Source organism: Microplitis mediator, chromosome 11, assembly GCF_029852145.1.
Source record: "Microplitis mediator isolate UGA2020A chromosome 11, iyMicMedi2.1, whole genome shotgun sequence".
Taxonomy (NCBI): domain Eukaryota; kingdom Metazoa; phylum Arthropoda; class Insecta; order Hymenoptera; family Braconidae; genus Microplitis; species Microplitis mediator.
Window position 1 is genome coordinate 12,417,990 of NC_079979.1, and position 14,875 is coordinate 12,432,864.

Consider the following 14,875-nt stretch of genomic DNA (forward strand, 5'->3'; position numbering starts at 1 on the left):
TTAAATGCGCATTTTTTTTTAATTTTTTAAATTAATTATTTACTCTATTTATCAATCATTTTAAATTTTTCGGATGTCTGCTACATTCACACTCGTTACCTTCAGTGTCGTAAAATGTGAATTTGAAAAAAAAAAATCTGAAAAATGTTAAATGTCTGCTAACTTTAGAATCATCATAAAATCTGACGTCAACCACAAGTTTATTTTATCAGCTTCTATTTATTTTATCAACTTTAATTAATTAATTAAATATCAATTTTATTTTACTCGATTCAAATTACATACCAACACCGCAATTAACACTTAATTCTCAAATAATCACCTAAATAACACCGGCTAAAAATTTACTCGAATCATCTAACACTCACGAGACGTCGAAATTTCACAAACATTTTAAATAAATAATTACGCGTTAATTTTTAAAAACTATCATGACAATTTAAACTTTATGACTTTACAAAACTACGATGATACAAATTTTAAACCGTCCGTTGAATAGAAACACAAAAAAACAATTAAATAAAACGTTTGTGCACGAAAGACGTTGGCTTGCCAGCGGCCATGACACTTTTCGAGTCCCCAAACTGATCTGCGCACGCGCCTAGATTTGAATTTCAGCGGCAGCTTTTGTAAGCTACGGCGCTAGCTATAGTTTTCAATACAAAAAAATTTCGCGGGCTTAAAAAAAAAGAAGCGCGTAAATTTTGAATTCTAATTGACTTTACGGCGCTGGTTTGTTTTTATTTAATTTTAATTTTTTTTTTACATCGCGACCTCACACTCGACCTAAATAACTTTCGTACATTCTAAAGTGGTGGGGAAATATAATTATCAATAAACATAACGCGTATCAAAGAGATAAATAGCTTGAGACTAACGAACTTAGGGAACATCTGACACGTAGTAAAATTTTTTTATCTCAAGTTTCATCTCCAGAGGGAACAGAAATGGAAAATTTTAGTCTTGAAGAAACGCTAAAAAAATATTTACCGGAAAATGAGTTGGCTAAAGTTAATAAAATTTTGTACGGAACTCCATTGTCGTAAGTTTAAAATTTATTATCATTATTAATATTAATTTATTTATTTATTTATTAATTAAAATTCACAACAGTTTTTACTAAAAAAATATATTTTGTATAATTAAAATATTTCAATAATAAACCAAAATAAATATAAGTTGTTTACGGTCATTGGAAAGGGCTTTAAGTTCCCTAGAATTTTTATATCAATAAAAAATCTCAGAAAATTAATAGTTTAAATGATACAGCCATTTATAGATAACGATCTAAAGTACCAGTAGTTTAAAAAATCAGCGGAACTGTCAAAGCCACTGTAGCTTCTAAACGATTGATCTGACGAGATTTTTTCAAGAATCCAAAGTTGTAGAGAATTAAAGTCCCTTTTCAACGAGTACCCGGAACGTCTATTTATTTTCACTAATTCTCGAGATGTCAATTAAACTGTTAGCCAGATGTCATCAGTTTGATTTGAATGGCTAATTAATTGCAGATCATTGAATGTCTCAAATTATCACGGAGAAAATGATTTAGAAGTAAAAAGTTACGATTTTTTACCATGTACAATAAACGAATCGTCTCCCAAGCGCAAAGTGCGAGTGGGACTGATCCAGCATCAAATAACAACACCAACAGACCGACCCATCAGCGAACAATTGCTGTCAGTTCATCGTAAAATTGAGGATTACATAAAATATGCAGCGTTGAACGACGTTCAAATTTTGTGTCTACAAGAAGCTTGGAGTAAAATAATTTAATATAATTGTTTTGAACACATAATTGAATAAATAACTAACATTTATTAAAATTAACAGCAATGCCTTTCGCATTTTGTACACGGGAAAAATATCCATGGGTTGAGTTCGCAGAAGACATTGAATCTGGAGCGACGACAAAATTATTATCAACACTGGCGCGTGATAATAAAATGATAATTATATCCCCAGTACTGGAACGTGACAGTATCCATGGGGATACTTTATGGAATACGTCAGTAGTGATTGATAATTATGGACAAGTCCTGGGTAAACATCGAAAAAATCACATTCCCCGTGTTGGAGACTTCAATGAGTCGACGTACTACATGGAAGGTAACACAGGACATCCGGTGTTCGACACAGACTATGGACGGATCGCTATCAACATTTGCTATGGACGTCACCACCCGCTTAATTGGACCATGTTTGGAATCAATGGCGCCGAGGTAACTTTTAAAAAAATAAAAAAACAGGGCGGCCATAAAAAAATGACTTTAAAATTCCCTGATATTTCCCGGTTTTCCAGTAAAGTTTTTCACATTTTTACCTGATTTAAAAATTTTATTCGTGTCATTTAGATATTCAAAGTTTTAATTACATTTTCATTGTCAATAATTTAATTTGATGATTAAATTTGATATAAATTTTATACTGTCGCGATTAAATTCCCGGATACTTTTCAAAGTTCCCTGGCATTTCCATGATATTTCCTGGTTGCATTAAACTCCCTGATAATTCCCGATATTCCCGACTTGTGGCCACCCTGAATAATCTTCTGATATTGAGTAAATAATTTAATTCCAGATTGTCTTCAATCCATCAGCAACAGTAGGCACTTTATCAGAACCGTTATGGCCAATAGAAGCCAGATGCGCGGCAATAGCAAACAGTTACTACACATGCGCTATCAATCGCGTTGGTACTGAGACATTTCCCAATGAGTTCACATCAGGTGACGGTAAGCCAGCGCACCGCGACTTTGGACATTTCTACGGCTCCAGTTACATCACAGCGCCAGATGGTACGCGGACTCCTGGACTCAGTAGACATCGAGACGGTTTATTGATGGCAGATCTTGACTTAAACGCCTGCCGTCAAGCAAAAGATCTGTGGGGATTCAGAGTGAGTATTCATCCTCGATCAATCTAAAAAAATAAAAATAAAAATTTAATCTTTGCTCTAGATGACTCAGAGACTCGACATGTACGCCGACAAACTTCGGGAAGCAACAAAACCAGATTTCAAACCACAAATAATTAAAAAATAATATTTTTTATAAATGAATATAATCCATTTTAATTATTAATGTGAGAAATTACACTCTTGTTTTTATAAAAACATAATAATATTTTATATTTATTAATTGCTGATTGATATTTATATTATTAATTGGTTCATTGACAGTTGATCATTAAATTAGGCTGATGGGATGGCATTGAATGCGGTGTGAGTCTGCTTACGATAGTGCAGAGCTTCTTGATAGGCTTTTTTTACCGCCTTCCGGTCTGCCGGCTTCCGGGACTCTATCAATTTCGCTTCATCAACTTCTTGGGTCACGCCAAGTTTCTCTAATTTTTCTCCTGGTAACCACTGCCTGTAATTCAAAAATATTCATCACAAACTCTTCTCCATATACAGTAAGAATCAATTAAAAAAAAATACTTACCAAGTACGTTTAGTATCAAAAAATAGTACAAGAAATATCGGGTCCTTATAATTTACGGCCAGCGCAAGAACGTCGTCAGGAGGCGCGGGAATGGGAACGCCTTTATGGACAGTTCCTCTTGGAGTATTAGGGTCAATTATCAGCGCCGGGTACCAGGGATACCCGCGACACTTGGCCCAGACAAGTTGAAGCGCTTCAAGCCGGTCGTCGTCAACTTTCTCCTCGTCTTTACTCCTCTTAGTCAACCTTTCATCCTGGTCTTGGTCTTGATCTAGATCTTGGTCTTGGTCCTGATCCTGGTCCTGGTCCTCAGTCTCATCATCCTCAGCACCAACTGGAGTCGTAGACCTGCTAGTCGAGCAACTGCTGCAGCTGGATGACTGACTCTCTCCGTCATCTCCAATGTCGCTGTCAACTCCCCCAGATCTGTAAACTTTGAAACTGTCTCCCTGTTTCTTCTGTTCCTCGACACCAGGAGCAACACCAACTGCTCCCTTATTAGCTCGCGCTTTAGCTTTCCGAGTAAACAGAACCGCAGTACGTCTATTGACTCCCACGACTTCTTTCTCCGTCTGATTTACCAAAGATTCACTCTCACTCCTATTCCTATTACTCCTCTCCCTTTTTCTTTTGTTCGTGACTTCACTTTTAGCTTTAATGTCTTCTTCTTTTATTTTCTCCTTCTCTTTTTCTTTTTCTTTTTCTTTCTCCTTTTCCTTCTCTTTTTCCTTTTCCTTTTCTCTTTCTTTCTCTTTCTCTTTCTCCACAACAACGCGATCAAACTCCGGATAATCTTTTCGCGCCTGTTCTATCAAACTGCCTCCCTGCTCACGCATTTTTAAGCCCGCGCGATAAAACATCGTGTCTTTCCGATTGTACGCGAGACAATTGCTGACCATCAAATTAAAGTCACTCTGAAACGCACTGATGCTGTCGTACTCTTGTTTGTCAATTTTGCTCTCCATCGTCGACAAATCCATCGGCTGGGTGACGATATCCAAATAATCAGGAACTTCTTCCGTATTAACCGGCTGTCCAAACACATCATTGGTATCCTTGCTCTTGATGGCCTCCAGCAATAACTTGAGCGTACTTTCCAGCGGTCTCAGTTCAAACCAGAGACACTTCTCCTTTACTTTAAACAATTCTTTCTTTAATTTTTCCCGCTTGCGAACCAGCTCACAAAGCAGACGCGCTCTTTCCAAGTCCTGTCTCAGACACTGCCAGTACTTGAGCTGACGATATAATTCCCCTCGCATTTCACTGTCCGCAGGTGAACTACCGCCGCAGAAAGGATTCGGTCGCGAAGAATGAGGATGCGAACTCTGAAGACGACGTAGTAAAGGCACACCATTGCGGTGTTGTCTCTTCAGGGTCCAGTATGCCAACAAACGTTGGATCAGTTGGCTCTTTTTGGGCAAACCTTCAGCTAAATTTGCTATTTCCCGTATTCTTTCGGGTGGTATAGTCGGTATTGATATTACTGGTGCTGAAGAACTTTTTTTATTAGCAATGGCACGACGTCTCGCGTCTGCTGGGTTCGTAGACGGCTGATAATCTGCAGGAGTGTGAGCTTCGCAGTAAGCCGTCTTTTGTACTAACATGGGTTCGCCATTAGCTGGCTGAACTGTTCGCATACGCATGCACAGGCCAGCTTGTTGAGCACAAGTGACATGAAATGCTGCATAGCAGTTGCTCTTGTGGCACTGAATGCAAGCACCTACACTGCGACGTTTGCACACGCAGCAAATGAGCTTCCAGCGGGCCGCGGGAATGCTTTCAATCGAGTCAATGGGCTCAAGAAATACTGTATTAGCAAATCTCACTTCGGGGATCCAGAGTGCGCAGACAACATGGGCCCAAGTCGCTGACCGGTCTGTCTGCTTAAATGCACCACCGCGGTTGGGACAGAGCACGCAGTCGACAGCGCGCGAAGGACTCTGTAGGCAGCGACGACACAACCACTGGCCCTCGGGAATGTACGGGACACCGTAGCAGTCCTGGTGCACTGCGAGATTGCACATGTCGCAGAAGAGAATCGCGTTGCTGTTCTGACATTCACCGTCCATGCAAATACAACAGACCGCGTCTTCATCCGCGGCGATACCACCGCCTCCGCTGTTCTGCTGCTGAAAATATGACTCTTTTTCCAACCGGTCCATCAACAGCTCAAAGACATCCGGTTCCATTGCTGGCAGGCCTGATGATGTACGGCGCTCGTTCATCAACGCTAGCCAGGCTGAGTCTTCTTCATCTAAATCGTACTCCACTTCACCTAATAAATGTATTTACAATAAATTAAATTTGTGATCCTGAAGTTGACATAAGTGTGAATGTAGCAGACATGAGACAAGTTATAAATTTTAGATAAATAAATTAATTAAATTTTTTTAAATACGCGTATTGGTGTTTCATTGATCTTAATACGCATTTTTTAATTTTTATTGTACTTAAAATTTATTTATTTTTTAAAAAATTTAAAAAATTGCCACTTGTCGGTTACATTCACTCATAAGCTAACAGACATTATTAACAACAAAATTAACTATTTTCAGATTTTTTATTTTTTCAACAAATTATTTACCAAAAAAAAAAAAAAAAAACTAAAAGTATGCGCATGTAGAAAATGAAAAAATCTACAAGTGCAATTTTGTTAAATATTTTTTTTTTTATAATTATTTTGAAAAAATTCCAAAAATTATCATACGTTGGCTAACTTCGGTAATGAGAGTGAGTGTAGCAGACATGAGACATTTTATAAATTTGAAATAAATAAATTAAAATGATGAAATTTAAAAAAATGCGCGTACAGATCTTGCATTTATCTAAATACGCATTTTTTAATTTTTACTCTACTTACATTTTATTAATTTATTTTATAATTAAAAAAATTAACAACTGTCAGACACATTCATGAGTGTAAATGTAGCAGACATAAAACAATTTTTAAATTACATATAAAAAAATTAAACAATTAAATTTATAAGATAAAAAAATGCGTCTACTGATTTCATAATTTTCTGAAAGTCCATTTTTTAATTTTTTTGTTAAAAAAATTTTATTTTTTTATTTAAAAATTTAAAAAGTTGTCAGATATTCGCTAACTTTACTGTCATGACCCATTAACACTCACAAAATTATTCCTATACTTTATGAGTATGAATGTTGCAGACAATAATCAATTTTTTAAATTTTATAATAAATGAATAAAATGTAAGTAAAGTAAAAATTAAAAAATGCATATTCAGATAAACACAAAATCCATGCGCGCATTTTTTTTAATTTCATTATTTAAATTAATTTATTTATTTATTTTAAATTTATAAATTGTCTCATGTCTGCCGCAGTCACACTCATTATACTTTGAAAATTAATTTAAAATAATAAATCAACTTACCATCAAGCTCTTCTCCACTTCTCTCCATAAATCGAACATATGAATTAGGCAGTGGTTCTGCTTCTCCAATCTGCCTTTCATATCCATCAAGTTCCTTAACGATAGCTACCGGCAAGGAACTCAAAACAGCTTTGTCCTCCTTGTCACGTTCATGTAAAATATTATTACCCTTTTTGTCGTCTATTTTATCCATTGACACAACCGGAATGCTGTCATTTATCCCCAGCTTCACGGGTCTAGTCGGCTCGTCAGCCAAAGGCGTTATCTGAGTGCAATAAAATTAATTAAAAACAAAATTAACTTGTGAAATTAAATAATTAATTAAGTAACAAGTGAAATATTTACCAAAACACATCTCGTAGCTTCACCAGGTGTCAAAATTTCAGTTATTACTCCAAGAGTAGAGTCGTTATGTCCGACCCTACTTCGGCTTTTTTTTTTATTCGATTGCGGAGTATTCATAATTGTTTTATTTATTCATTAATTCATTAATTAAAATAAAATAAAAACTGGTATTATAATTAAACACACATGTTTAATTAAATCCACACTGACAATTAACCGTTACACTGCATACGAACAATATTTTTTTTTAAATTAAATAAACGTGACTAAAATTAATAACATATTTGAATTTAAATTATATTTATATTATTGTGTAATTAAAAAAAATATTAAATAACAGGATTTGTTTTTTAATAATATAATTGTAAATAATAGGTTATGAATGCGTGAGAAAATCCTAAACATTCGTTGGATTCAAAATACTGGCTCTAGAGCTTGGTTTTTAATTTAAAAGATGGCGCGATAAAATGGCGCCAAAGTGTATTTGTGTTTAGAAACTGCCAAGTAGGATTTATAACCACCCATTGAGGTGTCAAAAAGACGATCCTGAAGTTAGCCGACACCCGCCATTTTAAAAATAAAAAATTTGTAACTTTAGAAGTGTAGATTTTTCAATTTTCTAGACGAGTATTTTAATAAAAAGATAAAAAAATAAGAACTCGAGGTATAATTTGAAATTAAATTTAAAATTTTTACAAACCTCATTACTTTTTGATTTTTATAAACAATTTTTTGATATCTAGACGAGTATTTTTTTTATTTTTCACTTTTCCAATATTTAATCCGAAAATTAATTGTTGCCCGCTATTTTTAAATAAACTATCTTGTAATTTAAAATAAAAACAAAAATTTTTGAATTTTGAAAAAATACTCGTGTAGATTTTTTTAATTTTCTGAACGTGTATTTTTTTTAAAAGATCAAAAATACTCGGATTGTTATTTTAAATAAAAATTCATAAATTTATAATTAATTAAAAGTTAATTCGTTTTTAAAATTTATAGTCGGAGACTCCCGTATTTATGCCTATACGAGTGAGGGGACAGAGCCATTGTCCAAAAGACATTCGTTCGATGCAAAATATTCGATTTGCGACAAGTTGTTGAGTAGAAAATCTTATCAAAAAAAAAATATCGATGAATAAACTAAAAGTATAAAACTTCAAGTTTGTAACAGTAAAAATTTACGAAACGAAATATTATTGAAAAAAAATTCTAAAATGTAAAACACATCGAAGTACCATTTATAGAAAATAATTAGTTATAGAATAATAAATACTTACTTGAACTAAAACAAATAAAAACAATGATTGTCATCGTAAGATAATCAATGTTAAATGTGAAGTAAGCTCTAATTATTACTTCATTAATTATTAATTAAATGTTCAAAAATAATTTTTAAAAAAATAAATAAATATATCAAGCATTTATCAGTTAATTATTTATTGTCGATTTTTACGCCAAATAATTTTTCGGGTAAGATGTGCTGCCTAAAAAATGACTTTTTGCCAGATAAATTTTAAAAGCTCATATCTTTAGAAAAATCTGTCTATCGGTTGACCCTGCGGGCCAGTCCCGAAACTTCCCGCTGTTTTCGAGCTCCTTGAGCTCGAAAACATTGTTGTGGATACATTTTCGAGCTCCTCGAGCTCGAAAATACTTTTGTGTGCCATTGTTTTCGAAAAAAACCGATTTTAGCATTTCTTCCTCCCACGATATCTCAGGAACGAATTGACCGATTTTGATGGTTGAGGCGGCAATCGGCGTATATTATTAAGTTCTAGAGCTGATACAATTTTAAAATTGTTTGGTTCAGTTGTTTCGAAGATATTCGCAAAAAACCGTTTGTTACCATTTCTTTTTCCCGCGATAACTCTCGAGCGAATTATCCGATTGAGATGGCTAAGGTGGCAATCGACGTGTTTTATTAAGTTCTAGAGCTAATTAGATTTTGAAGTTGATCGTATGAGTCGTTTCTGAGAAATCAATAAAAAACTAAAAAAAAAAAATTTTTTTTCCCGTAATCCGCCAATATTTTCAAGTCTACTTGATCAAATAATCTGAAATTTTCAGAAAAGTTGATGGCCAACAAGCTCTTTCGATTGCCGCCTTAGCCATCCAAATCGGTTCATTAGTTAAAAAGTTATAGACCGGCCACACACACACACACACACACACACACACACACACACACATACATACATACATACATACATACATACATACAGACACTCGGACATCATTCTGAAAATAGTCAGAATAGCTTCCTAAGACCTCAAAACGTCGACATCTGATGAAATTTCGATTTTCGCAAATCGGGGTGAAAACAATAACGTCCCAATTTTTCGAAAATCGTCGATTTTCTTAGTGGGAAGTTGAAGATAATATTTTATCTATTGAAATTTTTAGACTCGTGATTTTTAATTTTTATAAATATATTTGATCTTTAGAAAATTTTATGGCTTTGCAAACGAGTGCCAAAAACCCAAACTTGTGTGCTTGTTTATATTCTTATGTAAATGTCAATGTAGCTAAATATATATGTATATGTATGTATAGATTAGTAATAATTAAAAATACATACGGCTTATTGATACTCATTTGAAAAAGAAATTTAATTCTCGAGAAAATTTTATGTTAATCAAATTTTTAAAATATTTTATGAATAAAAAATATTATACGTTTATAGTAACATTAATTTTTAATTGTCTTTTTGCATGTAAAAATAATTCGGGTTACAAATAATTAACTTTCAAGAAATAAAAATTTTTTTTAGATGTCTTCGACTCTTGATAAATTTTACCACCAAATTATTATTTTACTGTTAACAACATGCGATTTATTACCATCCGGCTGGACGAAGTTACGCACATCGGTCTTCAAACCATACTCCATTATAATACCCATGACATGTTAAGCTCCCACAGCATTCGTAATCATTATTACACTGAAAAACAATAAAAATTAAATTGAAGAAAACATGCTTACTTGATTCATAAAACTAAAAACAAGAAAAAAATTACTACATCGAAGTATAATATTTATTATCTTTATAACAACTGTTTAAATCAACTCATAAAGTTCTACAGTCAATGCACTTTTACTAAAATTAAAAAAATATTTTCTTGGGCCTATTTAAGTAAACTAATACTTAAATTAAGAAATTTTACTTGGAAATATAAACTTTTTTCTCTCAGTGTACCATAACACTAATAATAATAATAGTATTGATGATAATAATAATAATAATAATAATAATAATAATAATAATAATAATAATAATAATAATAATAATAATAATAATAATAATAATAATAATAAAAATTGTGTGATAATTTCAGTATGAAGATATATTATTTTTATACTTACAGCTTCTCCTGACCCTATACAGGCTTCAACGGTCACTTGCATAATTGCAATGACGACCAAAATGCCGATTATTCCAAACAGTATCTTCGACATTTTTGAATGATAACTCAGTTGAATCTTCAGCTAAAAAATTTAGGTTTAGTTAATTAATAATTATTATCTGCTCAGAGAATTAAAAATAAATATATGGATTTTGTAGAACATAAAATTCTCCTTCAAATGATTACCCAGGTGACGAGGTTTGAAAAGAAGGAAAATTAAAAAAATTTTAAACTTTTATCGCAAATATAGTCATCTGGGTATTAGTTTCAGAGGTAATTTTATGTCGATTTATCTCTTATATAATTAAAATATGTTCCGTCCCTAATACTGAAAAGGCATATAATTTTTTTTTAATTCATCTATCGCTTCAAAGGGTGACGAAATTGATCAAAAAACAAAATTTTAAATATTAATGCCAAAATGGCCTATATCAGCAAGCATATGCCTTTTTGGCAATAATTTCATTTTTTTGCTAATGCCAAAAAGGCGTATAAATAAAAAGTCAATAAAATCAACAAATTGGTTCCATTAAATATTTATTAACAAAAAATGAATAAATTTAATATTTTAATGATTTTTTATTTATGTGCCTATTTAGCATTAACTAAAAAACAAAAAATAAAATTAATGCCAAAAAGGCATATGCTTGCTGTTATAGGCCATTTTGGCATTAATATTTAAAATTTTGTTTTTTGATCAATTTCGTGATTCTAAAGCGATAAGTGGCTCCTAAAAAATTTTCACCGAAAAATCTGAAAATTAGAATCGTCGAGCTTCAAAATGTTTTTTTTTTTTTTTTTGTTTAAATTCACGATACGACCATTATCCACATAAATACAGCTACTCAAAACTCACTGAAAAATTTCGAAATTTTTTTTTACTTTAATTTTTTCCCTTAGTATATTTAAATTTGAATTCACGGATTTAACTTCATGGTAATATACTTTTTTTTATATGCCTTTTTGGCATTGATGATCATTGTGCCTAAAAGCAAAAAGGCTTATTTATGTTTATATGCCTTTTTGGTTTTAATTTTTTTTATTATCAAAAAATTAATTTCAAATCATTTCTAAGCGATTGAGCAAAAAACAAAAATTTATCTGCCTTTTTAGCTTTATGGTAGATCTATATACATCATATTCCTTTTTGGAATTAGGGACGCGATGTGATATATTTCGTTTTAGTATTTGATTAATCTAATGAAATAATTAACAATTATTGGAAAAAAGAAGTTTTAGTTGTAATTACTATATTTATTACTTACTTGATTATTAATTAGGCTAGAAAATATTTAAGTTGTCTCCGAAGTTACGATCAAGACAGTGGATATAAAATCAAATTTTCGGTCGGTATTTATACGAATACAATAAATATATGAGGGACTGTCTCAGCCAATGAATTAAGACATTGCTGACAACAGAATTTTTGCAGGAGAGGGGTAAAGAAAGACGATAATAACAGAAATAGTTGTACAAAGGAGGCGAAAAAAAATTTTTTATCGTAAAGCACTCTTTAATGCTTCGCATTATAAGTCGTGCAATAAAAAAATCCATGTCGATTATAATCATGATATTGTGATATTTTTTTTTAAATCTGCAGCTCCAAAAAATCAGTGGTAAGTGGGGCCCATTATGACCCCCAATTAATTTGTACGTGTAAGTGAATAGGAAATTTGAAGCTCTCTCCAACGAGTACCCACAAGACATATTTATTTTAAATAGTTACATATGTCACATGTATATAACATATGTTTAATTTTTTAGTAGATTTCATAGAAATCTAACTATTGTATTTGTCCTCATAATGGAATTTTCGAAAAATTTTGCTATATCTCAACTCAGCTCGACGAGCTGAGTCAGAAAATACATTTTGTTCAAAAGTTTATATATGTATTTATATATATATATATATGTATATATAATATAACGCGCCGTTCTCCAACGATAGCGTCTACAATTCTACACCGATCTTAATAAAACTCAGTATACTTATTCTATAGACGATTACCTTGGATGAGTTCGAAGATGAGCCAATTCGGCCAATAAGTTTAGCAGTTATAGTTAATTAAAATTTTGTAAAATTTTCAAAAAAAATTTGTTTGCTGCTTTAACTGGATGTAACTTCTAAACGGAAAGAGATTGCTTATTTTCGTTTGTTCTATGTGAAAGCTCGTACGATTGCCTACAATTTTGACTATACAGCTTGTTGATTTGACCATTTTTTCTAATAGATAAATGGTTTTGAACATTTACAAAATATTGTAGAAACTAATTTTATGCAGGTTTTCACTTTGATTATAGCTACAATTTCGAACCGATCACCTTGAAACTTAGTATACGTATTTTGTGGGTGACTACCTTGTTCGAGTTTGAAAATGAGCTCAATCGGTCGATTAGTTTAGAAGTTATAGCATTTCAAAATTTTCAAAATACCCAAAATTCATATTTTTACTTATTCTTCCTTTAATATCTTTTGAATGTGATAACTTATCGACTTTATATCGAATTCATCTGAAAGCTCTTCGAATAAGCTTTAAATTTCATGCCAATATATATCGCGTTACAGATGCCATAAGGGCATATAACAAGTTATATGCCCTTATGGCACCCCGGAACCATAAGGGCATATAAATTTTTTTTTTGCATTTCTGCACATTTCGGACGAAAATACATCGATTCCCGAAAAAAAATTTTTTTATATGCCCTTATGGCTCCCGGGACCCACCTCGGATGCCATAAGGGCATATAAAAAAAATTCTGTTATTTTTTTTAAGTCCAAGAAAATTTTTAGTTAGGCGAAAATTTTTTTTTTTGCATTTCTACACGTTTCATACAAAAGTACGTTGATTCCCAAAAAAGAATTTTTTTTATATGCCCTTATGGCATCCGAGGTGGGTTCCGGGAGCCATAAGGGCATATAAAATATTTTTTTTGCATTTCTGCACATTTCGGATGAAAATACATCTATTCCCGAAAAAAAATTTTTTTGCTATGCCCTTCTGGCATCCGAAGTGGGTCACGGAAGCCATAAGGGCATATAAAATTTTTTTTTAGCATTTCTCCACATTTCGGACAAAACTACGTCGATTCCCGAAAAAAAATTTTTTATATGCCCTTATGGCTTTTCACCAGGACCTTTTGCCGGTATATGCCCTTATGGCATCTGTAACGCGATATATGCCTAGACCACTGAAATTACTTATTTTACCATTCATTCAATAAAATTTTGCTATTGCATTAGTTCTCCTACTTCTTAGTACATCCATGGAGCTACTTAAATTTATATTATCGCAGTTTGACACTTATAAAATCTAAACATCTCAATTCAGTGGGTATATACAATTTTATTTTATCGACAGAGTATAAATGATATGATAGATCAATAACAAGATTAACATTAGTTATGATGAAAATATTAACTATATCTACTCGTCGTTTGATATTCTAATAGGCTTCTTATTTCAAATATTAGTACTAATTTCAAGTATGACACTTTGATGTATCACAATCAATTTTTAATTTTAGAATATTTTATTAGTAAATTTTATTGAAAGCAAATTATCGCCTTTGTCTTTATGGTAGAATTCTCGAACATTAAAACCATAATCTATCATAATTTTTCGAATAGGGTCCGGAATACCATTGGTCCGATAGTTTGAATATATGCATACGGATCTTTAAATAACGTCAAATCAAAACATATAGTGCATTATCATCAAAAATTCTTCTGAAGTTCATTTAGTTAGCATCAATTTTTGGCATTATACTTATAATTTTTTGATTTTTTTGTTTTATCATCTCGAGAATTTTTAAGAAAATGTAAAAAAAAAAATTTATTTTATTATAAGCTTTCATTTGAACAGTAAAAAAAATTCAACAATGAGAAATCTACTTCCATTTCGGCTGCCGAATGGCCTTTTTTAATATATACAGGTTGTTGGTACTCGATTGAAAGGGCGTTCAATTCTCTAAGGATCTAGTATATTTATAATTAATCTAAATTATGAATGTGAAAATTTTAATTTGAAAAAATATATTGTTAAGAATAATTATTTGTGGGTTATTTTATTTTTTTTAATTATCAGTGAGCATGTGGGGTAATTAAATGTATTAGAAAAAGCTATTCGGGGAATATCGAATTTAGTTGAATTGATAACGGGGACAAAGAAAAAAAATCTAAATAATAAAAGTATTTTTTAAAAAGATCAAAAAATGAAAACTTGAGGTATAATTTGAAATTAAATTTTAAGATTACTTATTTCTTATTTAAAAATTTTTACAAAC

General features: G+C 31.9%; 2 protein-coding genes and 1 long non-coding RNA gene across 3 annotated transcripts; 1 reads left to right on the forward strand and 2 right to left on the reverse strand.

Annotated features, from left to right (window-relative positions):
- Positions 1-823: 823 nt before the first annotated feature.
- Positions 824-3,140, forward strand: LOC130677663 (beta-ureidopropionase). The gene is made up of 5 exons (XM_057484492.1): positions 824-1,042; positions 1,512-1,762; positions 1,834-2,222; positions 2,581-2,898; positions 2,960-3,140. Exons 1-5 carry the CDS (start codon positions 948-950, stop codon positions 3,041-3,043), a joined length of 1,137 nt encoding a protein of 378 aa, XP_057340475.1. The 5' UTR covers positions 824-947; the 3' UTR covers positions 3,044-3,140.
- Positions 3,051-7,565, reverse strand: LOC130677656 (bromodomain-containing protein homolog). Its single transcript, XM_057484481.1, has 4 exons — positions 7,185-7,565; positions 6,840-7,104; positions 3,443-5,717; positions 3,051-3,370 (listed from the first exon to the last, which is right to left on the reverse strand). Exons 1-4 carry the CDS (start codon positions 7,299-7,301, stop codon positions 3,193-3,195), a joined length of 2,835 nt encoding a protein of 944 aa, XP_057340464.1. The 5' UTR covers positions 7,302-7,565; the 3' UTR covers positions 3,051-3,192.
- Positions 7,566-9,894: 2,329 nt separating this feature from the next.
- On the reverse strand, positions 9,895-12,106 carry LOC130677450 (uncharacterized). Its single transcript, XR_008991602.1, has 3 exons — positions 11,857-12,106; positions 10,551-10,673; positions 9,895-10,128 (listed from the first exon to the last, which is right to left on the reverse strand). It is a non-coding gene; the product is annotated as an uncharacterized LOC130677450 (long non-coding RNA).
- Positions 12,107-14,875: the final 2,769 nt, after the last annotated feature.